Source organism: Lampetra fluviatilis, chromosome 3 (genome assembly GCF_964198595.1).
Source record: "Lampetra fluviatilis chromosome 3, kcLamFluv1.1, whole genome shotgun sequence".
In the NCBI taxonomy this organism is placed as follows: domain Eukaryota; kingdom Metazoa; phylum Chordata; class Hyperoartia; order Petromyzontiformes; family Petromyzontidae; genus Lampetra; species Lampetra fluviatilis.
This window is the reverse complement of record NC_136277.1, coordinates 13,927,733-13,952,295: the sequence shown is the minus strand read 5'-3', so window position 1 is coordinate 13,952,295 and position 24,563 is coordinate 13,927,733. Positions and strand designations below refer to the sequence as shown.

The window sequence follows — 24,563 nt, the reverse complement described above, 5'->3', positions numbered from 1 at the left end:
TTCACTGAGAAACCTGCCACCTGAGTTCGATTCCAGCTCACCGTCAATACCGCCGATGACGATCATCTGGACCGGTGCTGGGCCTCACCTAGGTTGACTCAGCCTCAATTAAGTGCCTGCTATGCTGCGTAAACATCGGCAAACATCGGCGCTGGGTAGACAAAGTCCGTCGGGGGGGAGTGGTGCTGGCCACACCACCCCGTCGTGCGTCGCTCCGGCCTTGATTGGTGCTCGTTAACAACACTTGCCCCCAGGGGACCGTCGAGGCTATACGGGGGAATCTTTGTTCTTTGTCTTGTGCAGGACAACTCTAACCTGTACATGGTGCTGGAGTACGTGCCCGGGGGAGAGATGTTCTCCCACCTGCGGAGGATCGGACGCTTCAGGTAACCACCGTGCGTGCGGTGGCTCGGCCTTTCGAATCAGAATCTTTGTTTAGACTGGGAGAGGAGGGGGGAGGGAGGAAGACGAAGGAGGGGGTAGGAGGAGGGGGGAAGAGGAGGGGGGAGGGGGAGGAATCCGATGAGATATGAAGCTCTTTTTACACGCTTTTATTTAACTCATTCTGTTGTTGTTGTATCCCCAAATCGTGTAACTCAATTTTAACCCACTTCCCAATGTGCTATCGACTGCAAACTTGGTATACTTATGTCATACTGATGACAATACTATATTCTATCATTAAAATTCATAATAAAAATGTTAAACTATCTTTTTTATATGTTATGTTTCGGCTTGGGTCTAATTGTCCACGCTCAACTGACGTTGGCTGTAAATCACCACGGCCCCCTTACGTTATGACAAGCTTCGGGGCCACTTCCTGGAGTCGTGGAGTTTTGCCATTACGAGTACGGTACATTTCATTAAAGCGTGTTTAAAAAAAAGTATTTTTAAATATTACTTATTGAACAGATGGTCAGCAAAATTATACAACGGCAACCAAATACAACAATACAACAGTAGTGCAAAATAGAGAAACGGTAAAGCAATTCACTATAACTAAATAGATAGATAAAACATGTATTTAAAAGTTTGATTTATCAATCTTGGGCAAGGCAGCAAAAACGACAACAACAAAAACTGTCCCAGACCACACCAACAAGAAAACACCGCACACGGCATCAACAGCAGTCGTCCCTTCAATAAAATGGCCACATTTACATTGAACTACCGATGCTGCATGGCTAAGGACCAAAGTTGCGGCGATGTGGCCGCCGTGTCCAGCACAAATCTTCTGCAACAGAATAGTTCTTTGGAAGGAAGATTTACGATGTTTGAGGGAGGAAACAAAACCAAGGTTGCTCCAAAACGTTTGGTTTTATGAGTCAGGACGAAGCTGAGTTTGGCAGCAGTGGCGGCAGTTCAGCAGGCGAGCGGGTCGAGGCGAGTTTTAATATGGGCGGTCTCTCTGGCTTTATAGGATTCACACAAAACCCTATATGACCACCCCCGATGGGCCAGAATCAGAATGGTCAGAATATACAACTCGCTACTTTAGCTCAAGGAAGTTGCTTATATCACAGAGGTCGCAAACGGGTTTTGATTCCTTATCTGTACCCGTACCCGGCCGCACCAGGGTCGCAAACGGGTACCCGTACCCATACCCGGCCGTACCCAGCCGGGTACGGGTAGGGTACGGGTATCGGGTACCTGATTGCGACCTCTGGGATGAAGCCATGTTGCAGGCGCGGGTGGGTTGATTCTAGGAACTTGAATTGTGAGAAGAGACAAGACGTTGGGAAATGAGTGACAAACGGTTACTCAGCAGTGACTCACGGCCTACCCGTACCCGTACCCGGCCGCACCAGGGTCGCAAACGGGTACCCGTACCCGTACCCAGCCGGGTACGGGTATCGGGTAGGGTACGGGTATCGGGTACCCGGTTGCGACCTCTGTTATATCATCATCATGATCACGTGGGAATTTATACCAGCAGCCAAAAACTCTAAACGCCGTGACATTCATTCTAAATGTGGAGGGGGAAAAAACCGGAGGACCTGGAGGAAAGATTCATGCCACCACGCGGAGGGACACACCGCAAACTCCATATATACAGATTGTCAGGGTCGGGATCGAACCCACACCTTTCTGTATACCAGGCGAGGTAGATAACATCTCGCCACAATGGCGACTCGGGAGACAAAAGCGGCCGGACGTGGTATTGGCCACACCACCACCCTCTCGTGCACCATGCCGGCCTTCATAAGAGTGCTCGCTTAACAGCGCTTGCCCAACTATTCAGGCTTTACGAGGGGGAGACTTGTCGTGAGGAGCGATCGTCCACACTGCGCCATGAACCCGATCACAGACGATGACAGTGGCGAATATTTTAACTGGTCCCAGGCCTTCCCCTAGGTCAGGGGTCTGCAACCTTTAAGACATAAAGAGCCACTTGGACCCGTTTCCGAAGGAAAAAATAAACTGGGAGCCGCAAAACCATTGCAACTATTAAAACAAATATAACACTGCATATATTGTTTCTTACCTTATTGCTATATACAGGATCGTGCAGTCAGCTGTCAATCTGAATAAAAAAAGGACTTTTTCACTTAACAATGTAAAATATATTTTTGCAAATTAATAGCTAAATTACCTGGTTAATGGGATTTTTGCTCCTGAACCTCAGTGCACAGTGTCTGCACATCAGGGCTGTAAGACGTCACCTTCATTTTCACACAGGCTTGCAAGCTGTCATCTGTGAGGCGTGATCGATGTTTGTTTTTAATATAGTTCATGTTGGAGAAGACCTGCTCACATACATATGTGGAGCCGAAGATCGACAGGACTCCAAATGCATACTTTTTCATGTTTATATAAGTGTTGGGGATGGCATTCCATGTTTCGAATACAAGTTTGTCCTGTTTGGGAAGGTTTTCAATATCACTCCATTTATGATTCTGAGCCAGAATGGCCTTCTGACGGGCAACATCCTCAAGAGTAGCGGTCAAGCATTTGAACTTGGACACCCATATATCTTTGTCGGCTATATCGGCCAGTTCCATCTCAAGATCAGGTTGACTTACACCTGCAAATGCAGTCATATTCAATAGGGATGGATCGATCGCCAGGGGAGTGACAGGGAAGGATAATGTCGTTTTTTCCTCTCTGAACTCACAGAATCGTTTCCCAAACGAACTTTGCATTGTGGTGATTGCAGACTTGAAATATTCCAAATTTATCGTATCATGACTTTGTTTGAACTCTCTCAAAGAGGGAAAGTGAGACAGTGTACCTCTCTGTAAATCTTTGACAAACACTGTCAACTTGCGCTCGAATGCCAAAACCTCCTCCAGCATGTGCAGGGCTGTGCCTCCTTTCCCCTGAAGGGTTGTATTTAGCGTGTTTAGATGTGCTGTCATGTCTACCATAAAATGTAATTTTTCCAGCCACTCTGGCTGTTCCAGCTCAGCAAAGGTGAGCTCTTTGCTGCCCAGGAAGGTTTTTACTTCTTCCAAACATGTGACAAAGCAACGGCAACGTTATTGCCTGTCACCGGGCGGGCAGTGTGGAGCTGAGCGGCGACCTGTCAGCAGCGGCAACGCCAGAGCAGGTGTCACAGTGCGCCTCCTCCCCTCGCTAGCATCCGCCCCGGAGCCGCGGTCAAGGTTCAAAAGAGCCGCATGCGGCTCCGGAGCCGCAGGTTGCCGACCCCTGCCCTAGGTCGACTCACGCTTACATGCGTACCCGGTGCACAGAGGTCGCAAACGGGTTTTGATTCCTTACCTATACCCGTACCTGGCCACACCAGGGTCGCAAACGGGTACCCGTACCCTACCCGATACTCGGCTACTCGTACCCGGCCGGGTATCGGGTAGGGTACGGGTACGGGTACCCGATTGCGACCTCTGGGATGAAGCCATGTTGCAGGCGCGGGTGGGTTGATTCTTGGAACTTGAATTGTGAGAAGAGACAAGACGTTGGGAAACGAGTGACAAACGGTTACTCACCAGTGACTCACGGCCTTCCCGTACCCGGCCGCACCAGGGTCGCAAACGGGTACCCGTACCCGTACCCGGCCGGGTACGGGTAGCCGGGTATCGGGTAGGGTACGGGTATCGGGTACCCGGTTGCGACCTCTGCCGGTGCAGTGTGTTAACATCAGCGCTGGGGAGGCAAAGTTTGCCTCGGCGTGGTGCTGGCCACTCACACCGCTCGTGTGCCGCAGTTGCCGGCCTTCACCGGTGTTCGCTCTGACCTTGTCTCTCTGCCTGGGCGTGTGCAGCGAGCCCCACTCGCGGTTCTACGCGGCTCAGATCGTGCTGGCCTTCGAGTACCTGCACTCACTCGACCTCATCTACCGAGACCTCAAGCCAGAGAACCTTCTCATCGACCAGCAGGGGTACATCCAGGTCCGTTTTTGTCTCTCCGCAGTAACACACACGCACGCAACACGCCAATTCCTCACACTCTTGCAAATGAGTGCTCATCCCGGTCTCTTGGGTTCTCACCCAGTTAAACAGAATTATCGAGAAAGGTGAGTGCAGGTGTTGGAAAAAACAAGTAGCAGGAGTAATAATTAAAAGCAATAAGCAGTCCCTGGACTTTCTTTCCCGTCGCGATTGAGATGATGGAGCTGGAGACGAGAGCTTAGACGCTGCGATGCCACTGGAGGCAAGAGCTTAGGTGCCGTGACGTCTGCGCACGCAGCACGCTACGCCACGTGGCCCGCTTGCCAGCGCGTACATAAGTTGTATTGTATGTTATATGCCCCCCCCCGGAAAATAATACCAGTCGAAGAGGGCAACCCTGGTTTTAAACAAGCGCTCTCATCGCGTGCCAAGGTTGGGGGGGTGGGGGGGGGTGGCCGCCCCCCCGCCACGCGCCAGAGCTGAGCGTTGAACCGTCTCTCACATCTATTTATGAGACGTAAGTAGGCTTCTGTGACCAATATTATTCATAATTAAGGTTTTTTTTTTTGGGTTAGATCGCATAAGTATCAATGTGTCGTTAAACCCGCTACCACCACCCGACATAGTCAATTAAGTAAGGATTGTTAAGTAAACAAAACATACCAATTAGTTACTAGTTCGGCACTCAGTACCGTGACGTTATGCTGGTTATTAACATCCGGCATCATCGGGTGATTTTTCCAGAATCGTGGGCTTAAGTAGCAGCCAATTGGCACGTTTTATTTACGTGACAAACCTTACCAACCTTCTTGGTTCTTTCGGTAAAGTCATGTAGAAGGGAAATAATAAAATAATAAAAATAAAACATTATAAAATACAATTCTCACGACGCTTGCGTTGTGGCCGAAATATCCTGATAATTGTATTATATTATGTTTTATTTTTATTATTTTATTATTTCCCTTCTACGTGACTTTACCGAAAGAACCAAGAAGATGAATCCCTGCAGTCACGAAAGCTTTAAATCGAAATTTAAACCTTACCAATTTGGCTGTGTCAGGTGGTGGCGGGTTAGCGACACACATTGATGAGTTTCGTCTCTCCCGTCGCCGTTATTGTCCGCGCAGGTCACCGACTTCGGCTTTGCCAAGCGCGTCAAGGGGAGGACCTGGACCCTGTGCGGGACCCCGGAGTACCTGGCGCCGGAGATCATCCTCAGTAAAGTAGGTGTTGTGATCGCCACGGCGCCCCACCAACCCCCCCCCACCCTTTCCCCCATCCTCACCGTCCACACACATTATGAATACCGTCAATAGTACACGGTAAGTCCTCCGCTTAACGCGTGGTGTTTCAGGAGGACTTGCCGTACCTTTGTGTGTTGAACTTCTTTCGCACCGTACGTGGCCAACCGGCACCGGCGAGACAAAAGGTTTGCCGGGCATGGTGCCGGCCACACCGCCGCCCACAGTCAACCGTAACCGGTGCTTCCGCTTACAGCATTTACCCTGCCGAGGCTGTGAGTGGGTGTCCCCGTTCACCGCTGAATCTAGGGAACGGCGCCAGCGGCTCGGCGTGAATTCTATTGAGAGGGCAGGCGGCCGTAGAAGTAGCGTCGTCGCGTTTAAGAAGAGAAGCGTAGCGACACGACCGCGCTCGACAATAGCCGGCGCCAAACTGTGCCACATGCCCCTCCCGCCGCATGGCCTTGTGGGAGCACTCGGTACCGATGAAGTTTTTTCCTTTTCTTCCCGGTTCCGTTCCGATGACGTACGTGAACGTGAGAGGGTTCAAAAGTCAACGTGTGGTTTGTTGTGGGCGGGGGGGTGTGGGTGGGTTGGTGTCTCTTTGTTTCAATAAACTCAGCCTCACATGATTACTTAGTGCGGTGTGTGGTAAACATCGCCACTGGGAAAACAAAGGCGGCCAGGCGTGGTGCTGGCCAAGCCCCGCCCCCTCTCGTGTGCCGCGCCTGCCTTCGACAGTTTGTCAACGCTGCACAGGGGATCGTCGTGTTTTTGTCTCTTCGGTGTGGTGTTTTTTTTGGCTACGCGCACGACAGGGCTACAACAAAGCCGTGGACTGGTGGGCGCTGGGCGTGCTGGTGTACGAGATGGCGGCGGGGTACCCCCCCTTCTTCGCCGACCAGCCCATTCAGATCTACGAGAAAATCGTCTCCGGGAAGGTTCGTTCGGGCGCACGCGAGGCGAGGATGGGGGGGGGTACCTGCACATTCGAGTTGCTGTGTGTCAGTGAGGCTGTGTTGCTGCTGTGTTGCAGTGAGGATGATGGTGGTAGTGGTGCCGGCTACGACGGCGGCGGCGGTATTGCTGCTATTTGTCAGTGAGGCTGTGTTGCTGCTGTGTTGCATTGGGGCAGTGTTGCTGCTGTGTTGCATTGGGGCAGTGTTGCTGCTGTGTTGCAGTGATGCTGTGTTGCCGCTGTGTTGCAGTGAGGCTGTGTTGCTGCTGTGTTGCAGTGATGCTGTGTTGCCGCTGTGTTGCAGTCAGGCTGTATTGCTGCTGTGTTGCAGTGAGGCTGTGTTGCTGCTGTGTAGAGACAAAGGCGGCCGGGCGTGGTGCTGGCCACCCACCCCCTCATTAACCGTGCCGGCCTTCATTGGTGCTACTCGCTTAAGAGGACTTGCCTCAAAAGTCTGTCAAGGCTGAATGGGGGGGATCTTTGTCTTGTCTCTGTGTTTGATGGAAACTAAGTGCACGGTGAAATCCCGCTCTTACAGGGTGGCACCTCCGAATAAAATAATCCGTCGGAAGGCTAGATCGACTGCTCTCACTTGCTGTGTACTGCCTGCTACAAAGACAAAGATCCCCCAAGTATAGCCTCAACAGACTTTGTTGGGCAAGTGCTGTGAGCGAGTAGCTGCTATGTAGGCCGGCACGGCACACAAAAGGAGGGTGGGTGGCCAGCACCATGCCCGGCCGCCTTCTTCTCCCCCTTGGCGATTTTTACAAACTGCACCAGGTAGTAATCTGGCCACATGGCCGGCCTGCTCTAGACCAATTTCTCGACCATATCAATTCCATACACCCAGCCATCAGATTCACCATGGAAGTCGAAAATGATGGCAAGCTACCCTTTTTGGATGTCCTAATCAAAAGGAGACCTGATGGTTCAATGAGCCACTCTGTCTACAGGAAAGCCACCCACACGGATGCTTATCTAAAACCGGATTCCCACCACCATCCATCCCAGAAGAATTCCCTCATCAAGACTCTATATCATAGAGCCCAATGCATCTCCGACCATGAACACATTTCCAGTGAACTCAAACACGTACGCCAAGCTCTTAAGGCTAATGGTTACTCCGACTACACAATCCGCAAAGCCATCACTCCAACCACCAAGAAGGATCCTGTTGAGGAGCCTTTCAAGACCATCACCTTACCCTACATTGCTGGGGTCACAAAAAAGATCTCCAAAATCCTGATTAAACACAAGATCCAGGTCCGATTCAACACAGTACATAAAATCCGTGATCTGGTACCGTCTGTAAAAGATGTGGTTCCAGACATACAGTACCCTGGTGTCTACAAACTAAGTTGCCTCTGTGGTAGCAGTTACATTGGGGAAACCAAACGACATGTCTCGGACCGCATCCGTGAACATAAAGCTGACCTGAAACACTGTAGGACAAACACCTCAGCCGTGGCAGATCACTGTTACAACTCAGTGGGCTCACATGACATTGACTTCTCCAAGACAGAGGTTCTCTGCAAGCCATCTGGCTATCATGAGAGATTCGTACATGAGGCGATCCACATTTACAAACACAGAGACAATTTTAACCGAGAAGATGGATTCTGGCTTAGCAATCACTGGAAGGACGTAATAAACCATTTTGATACACATTAGGGTGGGTAGAATAATACATAGTGTTATATTAAAAATGTATAAGGTATAGGGTGGTTTATAGCAATACAGTATGTAATTTAATGTTGGTTTTGCCTATGGAAGTATATAGTACGGTATAGACGCGTGTGATGTAAGAGAATAAAGTTTAGATGGAAGCATATTATATAATTTTTTACAACGTAGAATTTTTCATGTATTACTTACTGTTAGTAACTCAGCTTATTGTAGAGTATAGTAAGTTTACTGATGATGCTATGTAGTTTATACTTTAGTTTGTCATGCAGTTTATACTGTAGTTTTTTACGTGGTTGTTTAGTAACTACAGCTACATACTATTAACATTCCTTTCCTTTGTTAATGCTCCCCCCCTTCCCCCCCCCCCTTTGATGCTGCTAATCCTGCATAATGCACGGGCATAGTATTGATTTGGAACCCCCCCCGCCCACCTCCTACGCATTTTCCATATGCTGAATTCCTCTTGATATGCAAATTATTTTGTTTAGGCGCTCTTCTTCCCACCTCCCCCCCCTCTAACCCAGCTTAAATATACGCTCCAAGCTTGGGGTGTTTCATTCTTCGCCTGAGGATGGCTGCTTGCGTTGTGGCCGAAACGTCGTGAGAATTGTTTTATTATGTTTTATTTTTATTATTTTATTACTTCCCTTCTACGTGACTTTACCGAAAGAACCAAGAAGATGCACCAGGTACTCACATTTGAGGCTGAGTGGACCTAAGATGAGGCCCAAGACTGGTTCAAATATTCGCCACTGTTATTGGACTTGAGCGGGAATCGAACTCGGGTCGCCGGGTTTGTAGAGCGGCGCGCTAACCTCTTGCAGCCCCCCCCCCCACACGCCAAGCAACCTCTAAGCCCCCAGCAGGTGGCAGCCTTATCCACACAATGACCCCCCTTTGATCTACGACTCTCAGAGCACTGGGTTGCCTTGCGCCGCCACGCCTCCGAAGGGAAAAAGCTGAATCAGAATCACAATATTTATTTACACTCGAGGAATCCGATGAGCTGCAAAGCTCTTTTTCACAGTAGGGGCGGGGTAAGTTACAACAATAAACGGTCCAAAAACACGACAGTCGTACAAGAAAGTGAATTAAATCACCCAAACATAACCAAATAAAACTAAACCATCCCCATCCTACCAGGCAAAGCCCACTGAGGTTATTAACGTATTTTTTAGAAGCGACCTGGCCACAAATAATAACTCAACAAAGTTGGACATTTATAGCAGCAACATAATCTCAATGCATGTTTCTAAATGTGGAGGGAAAAACCGGATGACCCAGAGAAAAAAGCGATTGGCTTGCGCTGCTTGTGAATTACCGGCGTGGTGTGTGGGTGACTGTGAGAGTGGGGAGCGATAGTGTTGTTAACATCTTAACACCTGTTTTGTTGCCAGAAAAAAGGGGGATAAATCCCTATTATCATATTTTGGTACTGGCAAAGGAGATCCCATGATGATAGTGTAGGTAGCAGTTAGCGCGCTACGCGACGAACCCGGCGACCCGAGTTCGATTTCCGCTCACGGGCTTCAACGCCAGTGACGATTTTGTGAACTGGTCCTGGACCTCCCCTAGGTCGACTCAGCCTCAAATGAGTACCTGGAGCGATGTGTAAACATCGCCACTGGGGAGCCACAGGCGGCCTGCGTGGTGCTGGACATCCACCCTCTCGTGCGCCGTGCCAGCCTTCGTAGGTGCTGCCACTCGCTGTCTGTTAAGGCTACACAGGGGATCTTTGTCTTTATCTTTGTGCCCCCCCCCCCTCCCCGCTCGCAGGTGAGATTCCCCTCACACTTCAGCTCAGACCTGAAGGACGTGCTGAGGAACCTGCTCCAGGTGGACCTCACCAAGCGCTTCGGAAACCTCAAGAACGGCGTCAACGACATCAAGGGGCACAAGTGGTTCTCCACCACCGACTGGATCGCCATATACCAGCGCAAGGTGTCGTTTTCGTCGTTGTCGTCCCCGTACCCCCGTCTCGCTGGCCACTCGGTCGGCCAACACCAGGCTAAGGCCCAGGCTCGGAGCCACTCACGCAACCGATACAACCGAGTTGCGACAATTGGCCTCTCTGAATGATAACAATGTGGGTGCCGCGGTGGCTAGGAGATGTTAACTACCTGGCCTGGTATGCAGGAGGTCGTGGGTTCGATCCTGATATTGGTACGCCCGCTGTATATTTGGAGCTTAAGTGTTTTCGCTCTCCCCGTCGTAGCGTGGATTTTGCTCCGGGTCCTCCGGTTTTTCCCTCCACTTTTAGAATCAACATCACGCGTTTCGAGAGTATTTGACTGCGATAAATTAATAAGCCTTTTGAACCTTATGGCGGTACCCCGGGGTACCATAGTATTGGGTGGCGGGGGGAGGGGTGGGCATTATTTTAGCTACGTGTAATCCCACTTGAGTAATTTAGAGGTTAATTTTCGAAACTTGGGCAAATGTCCACCGTGACCGCCGCTCGCTTTTCGATTGACGTCGCCTCGCCGTTGTACCGTGATAAATTCCACGACGGCGAGCCCCCACCGCGCAACCCAAGGAGTGACCCCCCCCCCCCCCCTCTGCGGTGTTGTGTGCGGACCTTCTTTGCGACCAGGTGGAGGCTCCCTTCATCCCCAAGTGCAAAGGCCCCGGCGACGCCAGCAACTTCGACGACTACGAGGAGGAGGAGATCCGCATCTCCTCCACCGAGAAGTGCGCCAAAGAGTTTGCCGACTTCTAACGGGAGGGGCGGTGGGGGGGCGGTGGTGTTGATGGAGGAAGCGGGGGTGGGCCGGAGGCCGAGCCGGGAAACTCCGGGCCTCGTCCGAGACGCCATCCAACGCCGGCGGCCCCCTCCGGACTGCGCCGGGGGAGGCGGACGCGCCGCACCAGAACTTGCTCGGGCCGTGCCGGAAACCGCAGGGCCGTGCCGAGCCCCACCCTAAGCCATGCCGGGCCGTAATTGGGCGCCGCGAGATGTTGCCCATGTCGCTCGCCGCCGTGGCGTGGCGGAGCGGGCGCCCCCCAGACCCACCCCGGTAGCGGTGCAAGGAGCATTGAGTGCGAGCGGCTGGATTCTTAGTGTGCGCGCGCGCGCGTGTGTGTTTTCCCTACCCCCGCCCGACCGCCCGCCCGCCCGTCCGTCGTCTGCCCCTTGGACACAGCATCACTTCTTTGTAGTCAGCCAAGTGAAGCATTTTTTTTATTGGAAACACTTTGCGCGCGGGAGGAGACGAACGTTAACGGTGACTGCGCGTGCGCGCGCGCGCGAAATAAACGCAGTACATTTGCAAAGACTGTAATCCTGTTTGCAAGCACAGGGTTAGCATAGCCCCCCCCCACCTCCTTCCTGCGTTCGGTAGGAAAGCGAGCATCTGACCTTCGACCTTCAGCCTGTGACCTCCTGACCCTTAAAAGCGCGCGCTCGTCAACTCGGCCCGGCGCGTCGTCGGCAGTTTAGTCGAGAGAGAAGAGCATCATTTTACAAACATGTGACAGTTGTCAATTTTTGTTGTCGTTTATTTCCCTTTGCGAGGTCGTCCGTCGGTTCGACACCGAACCGTTAGACCTTCACTGCCCGAATGTCGTTTTTATTTTATTTTTTCCCGAGAGGCCGTCGCCGATGGGCCGCGCTGTTCGACGTCGCGAGCATCGCTGGGAACGACCAGAGCATTCGTCGCATCACAGGGGATGCGCGGTGACTCCCCTTGCCGAATTGGGGCCCACGTACCGCGGCATCGCATGGGGAGCGTTGTCGATGACGTCGTTGACGATGACGTCATTGTCGATGACGTCGTTGTCGATGACGTCCACGTCGTTGATGTAATCGTCGCCGTCGTCGTTAACAAAGAGCAGAGTCTGCGCGGGATGTCGAAGTCGATAAAAAGCCGAGACGGTGAAAAGTTCCTGATGCTCGCTCGGCAAGGTTTTTGAGAAGGGTGGGTTCGGGTGGGGTGGGGGGGGGCGGCGGGTGGGGGTGGAGGGGGGAGCACAGGTTATTAGCCCTTTCCTGTTCCGAGACGTCTGCAAGTTGCAGGGTGCGGGCGTCCCGTTCACCGCTGAATCTCGGGAAAGCGCAAGCGGTTCGGCATGAATTTTATTTCGAGAAGCGCAGCAGCGCCGTTTTTAAAGACACGAGTCACCGCAGTGAACCGTAGCGTCACAACCGTCGCATTATACCATAGCCACACGCCTCCTCCCGCGTGGCCTTGTGGGAGCCTCGGTACCGATAAAGTTACTTTTATTAGTTTTTCTTCCGGTTACGTTCGGAAGAAAACACAGTGACGACGTACGTCATCGGAACGGGAAAGGGTTGACGTGCACAGCCATTTCTCTGAGGTGCTCCTGGCAAAAATGTTAAACGACAAGTAATCTCCACGAGACAACAGTGTTTCTGCGCTACATAGGATTCCTAGGATCGAACACATTCACGCTCCGCGCTTTAATCGCCCGACATGGGATGCGGACCGCACGCCACTTGCAAAAAAAAATGAAGGTGTCTGGAGTTCCTGTTTTTAACGGTTCTGCCAACATCGGAAGGCGCGGATTTCCCTCCCCGCTTGATGGGGAACGCTTTTTTGGCAGCTCGGCCACTCAAGTATCTGATGGGCCACTTATTTTGCGGGGTGGGGGGAGGGGGGCAAAATGTAATTTTCAAGGGTAAAAGTGCAGATGTTGTTGAGGCTCGTCTCGTGTGCTCACTGAAGTCCTTGAGGGTAGCCACGTGGATCATTCGACTGCGTGGTGGAGGCGTTGATTTTTCCTGCCCTCCCCACCACCCCGCCCTCCCCCCACCTCCCTCCCACCCGCACCCCTCTCGCACCATTCCCATCTAGCCCCCCGCCGTATCTGACGCTTTCTTTTTTTCCCTTCCCACTGAACAACCGAGCTGCTCCATTGCCAATGTTGAGCGAGCCCGGCGGCGCGGCTAAAGGCGGCTGCCTGGTTTTTCCACTGCGTCAGCCGAGCCGGTGCTTTGCGATGGACGAGTCGAGACGCGCGATGGCGGCGCGGCGAGCGAACCGCGTGTCCGTCACGTCGCACGCGACGGACGAGTCGAGATGCGCAACGGTGACGCAGCCGACCGATGTCGCACGCAACAAACCGCCTGCGTTATTCGCCGCCCCCCGCCGCTGCTGCTGCTGCTGCTAGTCCTCTCTTGGACTCAGATCCAGACTCGGATGTTCTTCTTTGCGAGGACCAGCACGTCGCGGGTTTGGTGGTTCCGGCTCGGCACGGCAAATATAGGCAGTGGAAAGCCGTGTCCCCCCACTCCCACCCCCCCACCCCCCGTACCATAATGGCCCGGTCCTGGCTCTCGGCTCGGATGTGCCAGTGAGAAAATGGGGTATTTGGGTGTCTGAGCCTTTGTTGGCAGAGGCGCAAGATGGCTTAGTTTTGTACACGAGCATTACGGCGGAGGCGGCGGTGGTGCCCCGGATCATCACGGGCAACGGCAAGATCCGTGAAAAGAGAGAGGCCGACGGCGTTTTGTTTTACTGCCTAAACGAAGTTGACACCGTTCGATCGTCGACCAATTTTTGGGAATTCCGGTTTGGCGCATCCCAAGTTTTAAGCAAGGGCAAAGCCTGCAGCAGGTTTAAATTAAATGAGACCACTCTTTGGCGTTGGTCAAACCTGGCCGCAGCATTCTGCTGCTGCTGACGATGAGAATCGGTGAAGTCAAAAACCAGCCACAGGGTTTTGTTTTTCAAACAAAACCAGTCCTGGGATGCGCTGAACCACGAAGTGCCCTGTTGCGGTTGATTGATTAAAAATGTTAATCAACAAACTTAACCCGTTGTTCTGTTTGAATTAGTTTTGTACAGTTAATTTTTTTTTCGTAGAATACTTTCAATTTGTTTTACTTATTAATTTGTTTTTTTTTATGTTATCACGTCATACGGCCAAGCTCCTGCCAGAAGCGAGAAGAATACTGCCGGAAGGAGAAGAAGACGAAAAAGAAAAACACAAAACTCTGCCCCACGATCAGGGGGGCGGGGAAGGGCCCTTTTGCTGGAGAAGAGACTTCTTCCCGGGAGAGAACTTAAGCCGGATCCGCAAGTTACGCGGCAGGGAAGAATCGCGAGAGGAAGATGCATCGGCGTTGGAATCGTTGGGCGGGAGAGTGTTTTAACCGATTTTAACGGTGCAGTGATATGACAAAAAAATAATACCAAATGCGACTATAAATTACCCCTCTGAACTTACCGATGTGCTTTTGGCTCTCTTTTTGTAAACTTATCTCGGGGTAAAGAGTGATGGGAGAGTGGACCGTTAAAGAGTCTTGTTCTGAAGTTCAACATACATACATGAAGTACTACATAAATACATGAAGTTTAACATACATGACGTTCAACATACATACGTACTTGAAGTTCAACATACGTACATGCATTTGAACATAGATACATGAAGCTCAATATACATAAAGTTACACATACGTATATGAATTTCAGCATAGATACACGAAGTTCAACATACATATGTACTTTAATTTCAACATACATACGTACATAAAGTCGTGACCATACCTGTCAACCCCTTATCCAACATACCCCTTATCAGTGCTCTATGATGTGTGTTGTAGTGTAGTGTATAGTGTAGTGTATAGTATTGTAGAGTAGAACCCCTCTTAACGACCACCGCTGTTCATGACCAATCGCTTAACGACGGGCCTCCATAGAGCCCAATGTGTAGTGTAGTATATAGTGTATAGTAGTGAAGTGTGCGCATTTGAAGTGGAAACATCTATACAGGTACTCGCTTAACGACCAACTCACTTAACGACCGGTTCCATGGAACCAATAACACTGGTCAACACACTTTTTCTGGCATAAGGTATTCCAACGGTCTTAAGGTAATTTTGGGGTGCTGATTCCAAATCTGGCATCAGTTTTTGTCTATCACATCAAGTTTTTGAGATATCAAATATTGCATTTTCAATAAAAACTGCAGAAGAAAAATATTAAATAAATGTGGATATCTACATAAAAATATATTACAAACACACTATCCTAAAAATACAGCACCATATTTTAACACTAAAGCAGTCACTGACTCGCAACAACTTGCAATCATAAGTGAAAGAGTTAATTTCGGGTAAAATCAATGAAAATGGGGTATGCCGATAGCATAAAAATGAGATGTGATAGAGCAAATCTGAGATCAGATTTGGAATCAGCACCCTGCAATTAGTCTAAAACAGCTGCAAAAGTCCAGGCCAGAATTTTTTTTTTGTTGACCAGTGTTACCCTCGTGAAGAGGAAGGGTGTACATTAACAGACGGTGAATAACAGGAACAAGGCCCCGTGAATTTTTTAATCGGCTCCTCTGGATTTGCGTTAATGGATCAAAGCGGCCTCGCTCGCTCAGTTTTCCCGGTTGGCTTTTGCTCCCTGCTTATTCTGGTTTGTCCAGACTCTGGTGGTGGTGAGCAGGGGGGGGGGGTTCATGAATCAAGTTGCCCAAGACATTGCATGCTCACGAAAGAAACAACACACATTGGCACTGTTATTAAATAAAATAATCAGACTTGGTAAAGGTTAGTAATTGGAAGCACTGGGATAGCATAAACCATAAAACTCAACTTTGTTTTATTTTACCAGGTAAGTCCCACTGAGCTATAGAGCTATTTTTCAGAAGCGGCCTGACTATCACAAATGATAGCTCAACGAGGTGGCTTTTCATTACGTGGAAATATATAGCAGCCAAATGCTCCAAAACGCGTGATGTTGATTCTAAATGTGGAGGGAAAAACCGGAGGACCCAGAGAAAATTCCACGCAGACCACGGAGAGAGAGAGACACGCAAACTTCAAATATACAGCAGGCGTCAGGGTCTAGATTGAATCCACGACCTCCTGTATACCAGGTGATGTAGTTAACATCTCGCCACCGCAGCGCCAAACTTGCTATTACAATTTTCCCCAGCTTTCGAAGTATGGTCAAACAACACAACATGCATGGCACGGGAGCCCTTCATCCAGCAGTGGATTGAGAAAACTACGTCGCACATTTGTATATTGTATTTGCCATATCACAATGTGCAATAATATTTCAAGCTACGGGATAGTTTTGCGTGTTTATTTAAAGGATATTCAGACACTAGTGAATAGTTTTAATACAATACAATTGCGCATTCACGGTATCTAACTTGCTTAATCATAATAGTTTAAGTATACCGATGATATTATGAGGGTACGTATGCAATGCAGGCCTTTGTACGATGTGAACAAACATAATTAGGTAATTTGAATATAATAATTAGTTTTAAATCGATTATATATTTTTTCTCGTCTATAAAATCATTAAAATACATTCTAGATTATAAGTTTTCGTGACTCTTTGGTTCTTTCGGTAAAATCACGTAGGTAAAAAAAAATCATGACGTTTCGATTGCAACACAAGCAATCATCATCAGGTGGACAACCACAGCAAGAACAATTTTACTGAAGCGGGAGAGATGCCGGAATTAAGGCGTTTATATAAGTCAGAGAGGGCGGTGAGGGGGGGAATAAGGGGAGGGGGAGCGTTGCCTGTGCGCTAGGGGCTGGGACGTGGGACTGGGCAGAGGGGGGGGAAGTGGGCAGGGAGAGCAAAGCAACAAAACGATTGCGGCCAAAACAGATGATAGTGCTCAAAACAAAACAGCCGCACTGCTGAACGCTGAGGATGCAATTAACTCGGTAGAACAACTATGAACGGTTACATTTTACTTGGTTAATAACATTTCACAATGATTACTCAATTTGTATCCATCCTCTCGGTTGAAGTTATGTCTATGTGTATATATCTGGATGGCTTCATGAACAAATCTTTGATGGTAGCCAGACGGCTTGCAGAGCACCTTGGTCTCGAAGTAAACAATATCATGAGAGCCCACAGCGTTATAGCAATGATCAGCAACGGCGGAGGAATTAGTTCTGCCGTGTTTCAGATCTGACTTGTGCTCGCAGATACGGTCAGAGACATGACGTTTCGTTTCCACAATGTAACAATCACCACAGATGCAACTTAGTTTGTAGACTCCAGGGTATTGCAAGTCAGGAATGACATCCTTCACAGATGGGATTAGATCACGGATTTTGTGTACTGTACTGAATCGGACCTGGATCTTGTGTTTGTTTAAGATTTTGGCAATATTTTTGGTAACGCCTGCTATGTATGGTAACGTGATGGTTTTGTTTGAGAAGAGACCTGATCATTTCTGACATGCAATATCCTGGAGTCTACAAACTAAGTTGCACCTGTGGTGCGTGTTACATTGGGGAAACGAAACGACATATCTCGGACCGTGTTCGCGAGCACAAGTCAGATCTGAAACACGGGAGAATCAATACCTCTGCCGTGACTGACCATTGCTATAACGCTGTGGGCTCTCATGATATTGTTTTTTTCCCGAGACCAAGGTACTCTGAAAACCTTCGGGCAACTATCAAAGGTTTGTTCATGAAGCCATCCAGATATATAAACATAGATATAACTTCAACCGAGAAGATGGATACAAATTGAGCAATCTTTGGAAGGATGTTATTAACCAGGTAAAACCTTGACTGCTTTATGGTGTTGCCTTAATATCCGCATCTACAGTTTCTTCAGCCCCCCCCACCCGACATTTTGCCGTACTCGCCCTTTTCTCCCTATCCCACACCCCCTCTCTCTCTCTATCCTCCCTGGCTCCTCCCCCCTCTCTTACCTATATATCCTCTTGTTACAGCAGCCCCTTTTGCCCACTTCAGCAACAATTGTTTCTTGCTGTGGTTGTCCCACCTGATGACGGACGCTTGTGTTGCGCCCGAAACGTCATGATTTAATTTATCTCATACCGACGTGACTTTACCGAAAGAACCAAAGAGTATGGATCCCTGCAGTCACGAAAACTTAAAATCTAGATTGTGATGTTGAACTTCTACGGTATGTGAGGTTAAATAGGAAGAGTGTCTTGAAAACAGAGCATTTGCGCTAAGCAGCCTTCATGTCCATGGTGGACACTGCCATGTGGTGGACACTGCCATGTGGTGGACACTGCCATGTGGTGGGCACTGCCATGTGGTGGACGCTGCCATGTGGTGGACGCTGCCCGTGGTGGATGCTGCCCATGATCAGGGGTCGACAACCTTTCAAAGAAGAAGCAGGGCCATTGTTCTTGTTTTTGTCTTTGACCAAATTAGTTCGAGAGGCGCATCGCGCGCAGAGCTACGTGTTCACAACACACAGGAGCGCGCAGACAGAAGATGCCAATTACATTCTGACTCAAACGAACTAGGTGATGGAATAAACTACGTCAAGTTAGGGTTCCCCCCCCATTAATTATTCTTTAACAATACCGTTTGATTGCACTGTACATGTCACCAAGACATTCATTCCATAGTAACCCCATTCTCCACCATATTTAATAAATCAGCTTTACGTAAAATTGTTATTTAGGTTTAACGTTTTCTTTTTTTAACTGCGGGCAGCCAAAGAGCTGCAAGGGTGAAGCCAAAGAGCCAGCATGAAGCTCTGGAGATGCAGGTGGCCGACCCCTGCTCATGGTAAACTGAACTCCCATGGTGAACTTGACTCCCTTGATAAACTGGACTTCCATGGTAAACTGGACTTCTATGGTAAACTGGACTTCCATGGTAAACTGTACTTCCATGGTAAACTGGACTCCCATGGTGAACTGGACTTCCATTGTAAACTGTACTTCCATGGTGAACTTAACTTCCGTGGTAAACTGGACTTCCATGGTAAACTTGACTCCCATGATAAACTGGACTTCCATGGCAAACTGTACTTCGGTGGTAAACTAGACTCCCATGGTAAACTGGAATCCTACGATCAAGGGGTAGGCAACCAAAACAAGACGATACATTTTCCCCCCTTCTCAATTCGGTAAACTAAAACAAACACAAAACCCTCTCGATATTTCAAGAGCCCGCAATGAAGTTTCTTCAACGAGCCAAAAGTGCCACAGTCCCGCCAGCCTTCACAGGTTGCTGATTCGCTGAACAGCACTTGCCCCCAGCAGACTGTGAAGGCTACACGGGGGATCTTTGTCTTGTGCCTCGTGTTCTCCGCCTAGCGGGGTGCGTTGGGGTAACAGCCAAGAGTAGAACCGGGGCAAAGGATTTCTTTTCCGAGTTATCGGGTGGCGGGGAAGTGACAGTCGGTGGGTTTATTGTAACTGTGCTGTAACAGCGCTTCTTCTTTGATCTCCTCTGTCTCTCTGTCTATGTCTGTGTCTCTGTGTGTGTGTCTCTGTCTCTATATCTCTCTGTCTCTGTGTGTGTCTCTGTTTGTGTCTCTGTGTCTCTCTATCTCTGCGTGTCTCTCTCTCTCTGTCTCGGTGTCTCCCCAGCGGGTGTAAGAAGAAGCGGACCAGGGCATGCGAGATGAGAGCTTCTCAAAGGGCCCCCTCTGCCCCCTCCCCAACACACACCCAACACACACACACAACACACACACATGCCCAACACACACACCCAACACACACACACATCCATCACACCCAACACACACACACCCATCACACCTAACACACACCCATCACACCCAACACACCCCCACCCAATACACACAAAACACACACACCCAACACACACACACACCCGCCACACACATCACACCCCCAATGCACACACACACCCATCACACACACACACACACCCCCAACACACACACACCTAACACACACACACCCATGACACACCCAACACACACACTCAACACACACACCCCCAACACACACACACCCAACACACACACACATTACACACACAACACAACACACACACCCAACACACACGCACACCCATCACCCACACAAACACACACCTCCACCCAACACACACACACCCCGCGTCTTCACGCCAGCCCCGTGTGTGTGTGTGACAATCCCCTACCCCCGTCAACATGGCGAGGAGGTACGCGCGACTCTTTTCTACCGCTAACTTTAGTTTTAGAAAAATAACAACAACAACAGGTTTTTGTTTGATGGTGATGATGGTGGTGGTGGTGGCGTTCCTTCGTTTCCTCCCTCCGTCCCCGTTTCCACTTCCTCTCCCTCCCTCCTCCAGCCACGACCTCTCTCGCTTAACATGGACGGCCGTCTGTTGTTGTTGATTGTTATTGTTGTTGTTGACCTCAACGTTTCCTGCACCCGTCTCTCTGAATCGACCTCTCTCGCTTAACATGGACGGCCGTCTGTTGTTGTTGATTGTTGTTGTTGATTGTTGTTGTTGACGTCAACTTTTCCTGCACCCGTCTCTCTGAATCGACCTCTCGCTTAACATGGACAGCCGTCTGTTGTTGTTGTTGATTGTTGTTGTTTGTTGTTGACGTCAACTTTTCCTACACCCGTCTCTCTGAATCGACCTCTATCTTAACATGGACGGCCGTCGGTTGTTGTTGTTGATTGTTGTTGTTGTTGACAGCGTTTCCTGCACCAGTCTCTCCTCTCTGTGGCTCGTTCCGTTCCCAGGCGAATCGTAGCGGTCAACAGTCAAAGACCTTGGGGCTTAAGCCCTCGTGGGGAGCTTGTTAGTTAGCTAGTTAGATATCTAGTTAGTTAGATATCTAGTTAGCTAGTTAGATATCTAGTTAGATAGCTAGTTAGATATCTAGTTAGATAGATCACTAGTTAGATATCTAGTTAGCTAGTTAGATATCTAGTTAGCTAGTTAGATATCTAGTTAGATCGCTAGTTAGATAGATCACTAGTTAGATATCTAGTTAGTTAGTTATCTAGTTAGATATCTAGTTAGTTAGATATCTAGTTAGATAGATCGCTAGTTAGATATCTAGTTAGATAGATCACTAGTTAGATATCTAGTTAGTTAGATATCTAGTTAGATATCTAGTTAGTTAGATATCTAGTTAGATAGATCGCTAGTTAAATATCTAGTTAGCTAGTTAGATATCTAGTTAGATATCTAATTAGCTAGTTAGTTAGATATCTAGTTAGCTAGTTAGATATCTAGTTAGATAGATCACTAGTTAGATATCTAGTTAGCTAGTTAGATATCTAGTTAGATAGATCACTAGTTAGATATCTAGTTAGTTAGATATCTAGTTAGATATCTAGTTAGTTAGATATCTAGTTAGATAAATCGCTAGTTAGATATCTAGTTAGATAGATCACTAATTAGATATCTAGTTAGTTAGATATCTAGTTAGATATCTAGTTAGATATCTAGTTAGATAGATCGCTAGTTAGATATCTAGTTAGCTAGTTAGATATCTAGTTAGATAGATCGATAGTTAGATATCTAGTTAGATAGATCGCTAGTTAGATATCTAGTTAGCTAGTTAGTTAGATATTTAGTTAGCTAGTTAGATATCTAGTTAGATAGATCACTAGTTAGATATCTAGTTAGATAGATCACTAGTTAGATATCTAGTTAGATAGATCACTAGTTAGATATCTAGTTAGATATCTAGTTAGATATCTAGTTAGATATCTAGTTAGTTAGATATCTAGTTAGATAGATCGCTAGTTAGATAGCTAGTTAGATAGATCACTAGTTAGATAGCTAGTTAGTTAGATATCTAGTTAGATATCTAGTTAGATAGATCACTAGTTAGATAGCTAGTTAGATAGATCACTAGTTAGATATCTAGTTAGATAGATCACTAGTTAGATATCTAGTTAGATAGATCACTAGTTAGATATCTAGTTAGTTAGATATCTAGTTAGATATCTAGTTAGTTAGATATCTAGTTAGATAGATCGCTAGTTAGATATCTAGTTAGATAGATCGCTAGTTAGATATCTAGTTAGATCGATCGCTAGTTAGATATCTAGTTAGATAGATCGCTAGTTAGATATCTAGTTAGATGTCTAGTTAGTTAGATATCTAGTAAGCTAGTTAGATATCTAGTTAGATAGCTAGTTAGATAGTTAGTTAGATATCTAGTTAGATAGATCACTAGTTAGATATCTAGTTAGATAGATCGCTAGTTAGATATCTAGTTAGATAGCTAGTTAGATATCTAGTTAGATAGATCGCTAGTTAGATAGCTAGTTAGATATCTAGTTAGATAGCTAGTTAGATAGATCGCTAGTTAGATAGCTAGTTAGATAGCTAGTTAGATATCTAGTTAGATAGATCGCTAGTTAGATAGCTAGTTAGATAGCTAGTTAGATATCTAGTTAGATAGATCGCTAGTTAGATAGCTAGTTAGATATCTAGTTAGATAGCTAGTTAGATAGATCGCTAGTTAGATAGCTAGTTAGATAGCTAGTTAGATATCTAGTTAGATAGCTAGTTAGATAGATCGCTAGTTAGATATCTAGTTAGATAGCTAGTTAGATATCTAGTTAGATAGATCGCTAGTTAGATAGCTAGTTAGATAGCTAGTTAGATAGCTAGTTAGATAGATCGCTAGTTAGATATCTAGTTAGATAGCTAGTTAGATAGCTAGTTAGATAGCTAGTTAGATAGCTAGTTAGATATATCGCTAGTTAGATATCTAGTTAGATAGATCGCTAGTTAGATATCTAGTTAGATGTCTAGTTAGTTAGATATCTAGTAAGCTAGTTAGATATCTAGTTAGATAGCTAGTTAGATAGATAGTTAGTTAGAGATCTAGTTAGATAGATCACTAGTTAGATATCTAGTTAGATAGCTAGTTAGATATATCGCTAGTTCGATATCTAGTTAGATAGCTAGTTAGATAGATCGCTAGTTAGAAATATAGTTAGATAGCTAGTTAGATAGATCGCTAGTTAGATATCTAGTTAGATAGATCGCTAGTTAGATAGATCGCTAGTTAGATATCTAGTTAGATATCTAGTTAGATAGCTAGTTAGATAGATCGCTAGTTAGATATCTAGTTAGTTAGATATCTAGTTAGATAGATCGCTAGTTAGATATCTAGTTAGATAGCTAGTTAGATAGATCGCTAGTTAGATATCTAGTTAGATAGATCGCTAGTTAGATAGATCGCTATTTAGATATCTAGTTAGATGTCTAGTTAGATAGATCGCTAGTTAGATATCTAGTTAGATAGATCGCTAGCTAGTTATCTAGTTAGATAGCTAGTTAGATAGATAGTTATCTAGTTAGATATCTAGTTAGATATCTAGTTAGATATCTTGTTAGATAGCTAGTTAGATATCTAGTTAAATATCTAGTTAGATATCTAGTTAGATAGCTAGTAAGTTGTCATTTGTCGCGGTGGTGATGGTTGTGGTGAGTTTCGATTACCCACCAACGAGGCCACCGTCATCAACCGGTGCCCGTGGCCTCCCCCTAGGTTGACTCGGCCTCAAATGGTGACGGCGCTGTACTACACAGGGTGTTCCGGATGTGTTGTGACCACCCCCCCTACCCCACGCCACCCCCATTAAAACTTAAGAATGTTTTGTTGAACAAAAAGTTAATGTTTGCTTTAGACGTCAATGAATATGCAAAATGGAAAAAATGTTTGGATTCAATTAATTGGGGGGGGGGGGGCACAAGACATCTGGTCCACCCTGTGCTGTAACCTCATGTGGTGTGCATATAAACATCGCCACTGGGGGGTGGGGGGACAAAGCGGCCGGGCGTGGGTGCTGGCAAAGCCACCCCATCCACGTGCCATTCCCCCCATTCATCGGTGCTGCTGCTTACTCACTAACGCAGCACTTCCCCCCAACTGTCTGTTAAGGCTTAACGGAGGGGGTGGAGGGGGGGGGAAGAGTGATCTTTGGTGATACTGTAAGAGGGTGAGATCCTTGAACGTCGGACACCTGTGCTACGACAGCTCTGCTACCTGGAGCGAGGTGCCTTGGAGGTAAATCGACGACCTTTCCCGCCAAGCGTCTTACAGATAGCACCACCGTCTCTAGGTAAGAAACGTTATCGGAATCCTAAGAATTTCTCACAAATATACAGGGACGCCTCTACTCACGAACGAGTTATAAGTTCCGGAGGTCTGTTCGTAAGTCGATTTGTTCGTAAGTCGATTCCAAACATGTTGTACGGCATGTACGCTAAACACGGGGAATGGCTTTAAAGGTTGTATAATCTCTTGTAGACTTAGATGCCACTGGTTCTTCATGTTCTGCAGATGTAGATGCCACTGGTTCTTCACGTTCTGCAGATGTAGATGCCACTGGTTCTTCACGTTCTGCAGATGTCGATGCCACTGGTTGTTCACGTTCTGCAGATGTCGATGTCACTGGTTCTTCACGTTCTGCAGATGTAGATGCCACTGGTTCTTCATGTTCTGCAGATGTAGATGCCACTGGTTCTTCACGTTCTGCAGATGTAGATGCCACTGGTTCTTCATGTTCTGCAGATGTAGATGCCACTGGTTCTTCACGTTCTGCAAATGTACAGTGAGGGAAAAAAATATTTGATCCCCTGCTGATTTTGTACGT

At 47.6% G+C, this 24,563-nt stretch overlaps 2 protein-coding genes across 3 annotated transcripts in view; both read left to right on the top strand.

Moving 5' to 3' along the window:
• The window catches only part of LOC144953095 (cAMP-dependent protein kinase catalytic subunit alpha-like), a 98,750-nt gene extending 86,601 nt beyond the window's left edge, over nucleotides 1-12,149 (top strand). For both annotated transcript variants that reach the window (XM_078883636.1, XM_078883628.1), the window contains exons 5-10: nucleotides 304-386; nucleotides 4,223-4,349; nucleotides 5,477-5,572; nucleotides 6,409-6,531; nucleotides 10,011-10,175; nucleotides 10,828-12,149. In XM_078883636.1, coding sequence (XP_078739762.1) covers nucleotides 304-386; nucleotides 4,223-4,349; nucleotides 5,477-5,572; nucleotides 6,409-6,531; nucleotides 10,011-10,175; nucleotides 10,828-10,953 — 720 coding nt within the window. In that variant the 3' untranslated portion in view covers nucleotides 10,954-12,149. The remainder of the gene's footprint in view (nucleotides 1-303; nucleotides 387-4,222; nucleotides 4,350-5,476; nucleotides 5,573-6,408; nucleotides 6,532-10,010; nucleotides 10,176-10,827) is intronic.
• Nucleotides 12,150-19,352: 7,203 nt separating this feature from the next.
• The window catches only part of LOC144953091 (uncharacterized), a 72,730-nt gene continuing 67,519 nt past the window's right edge, over nucleotides 19,353-24,563 (top strand). Inside the window, exons 1-2 of the mRNA XM_078883614.1 lie at nucleotides 19,353-19,367; nucleotides 23,849-24,029. The gene's annotated coding sequence lies outside the window, so the exon portion shown is untranslated. The remainder of the gene's footprint in view (nucleotides 19,368-23,848; nucleotides 24,030-24,563) is intronic.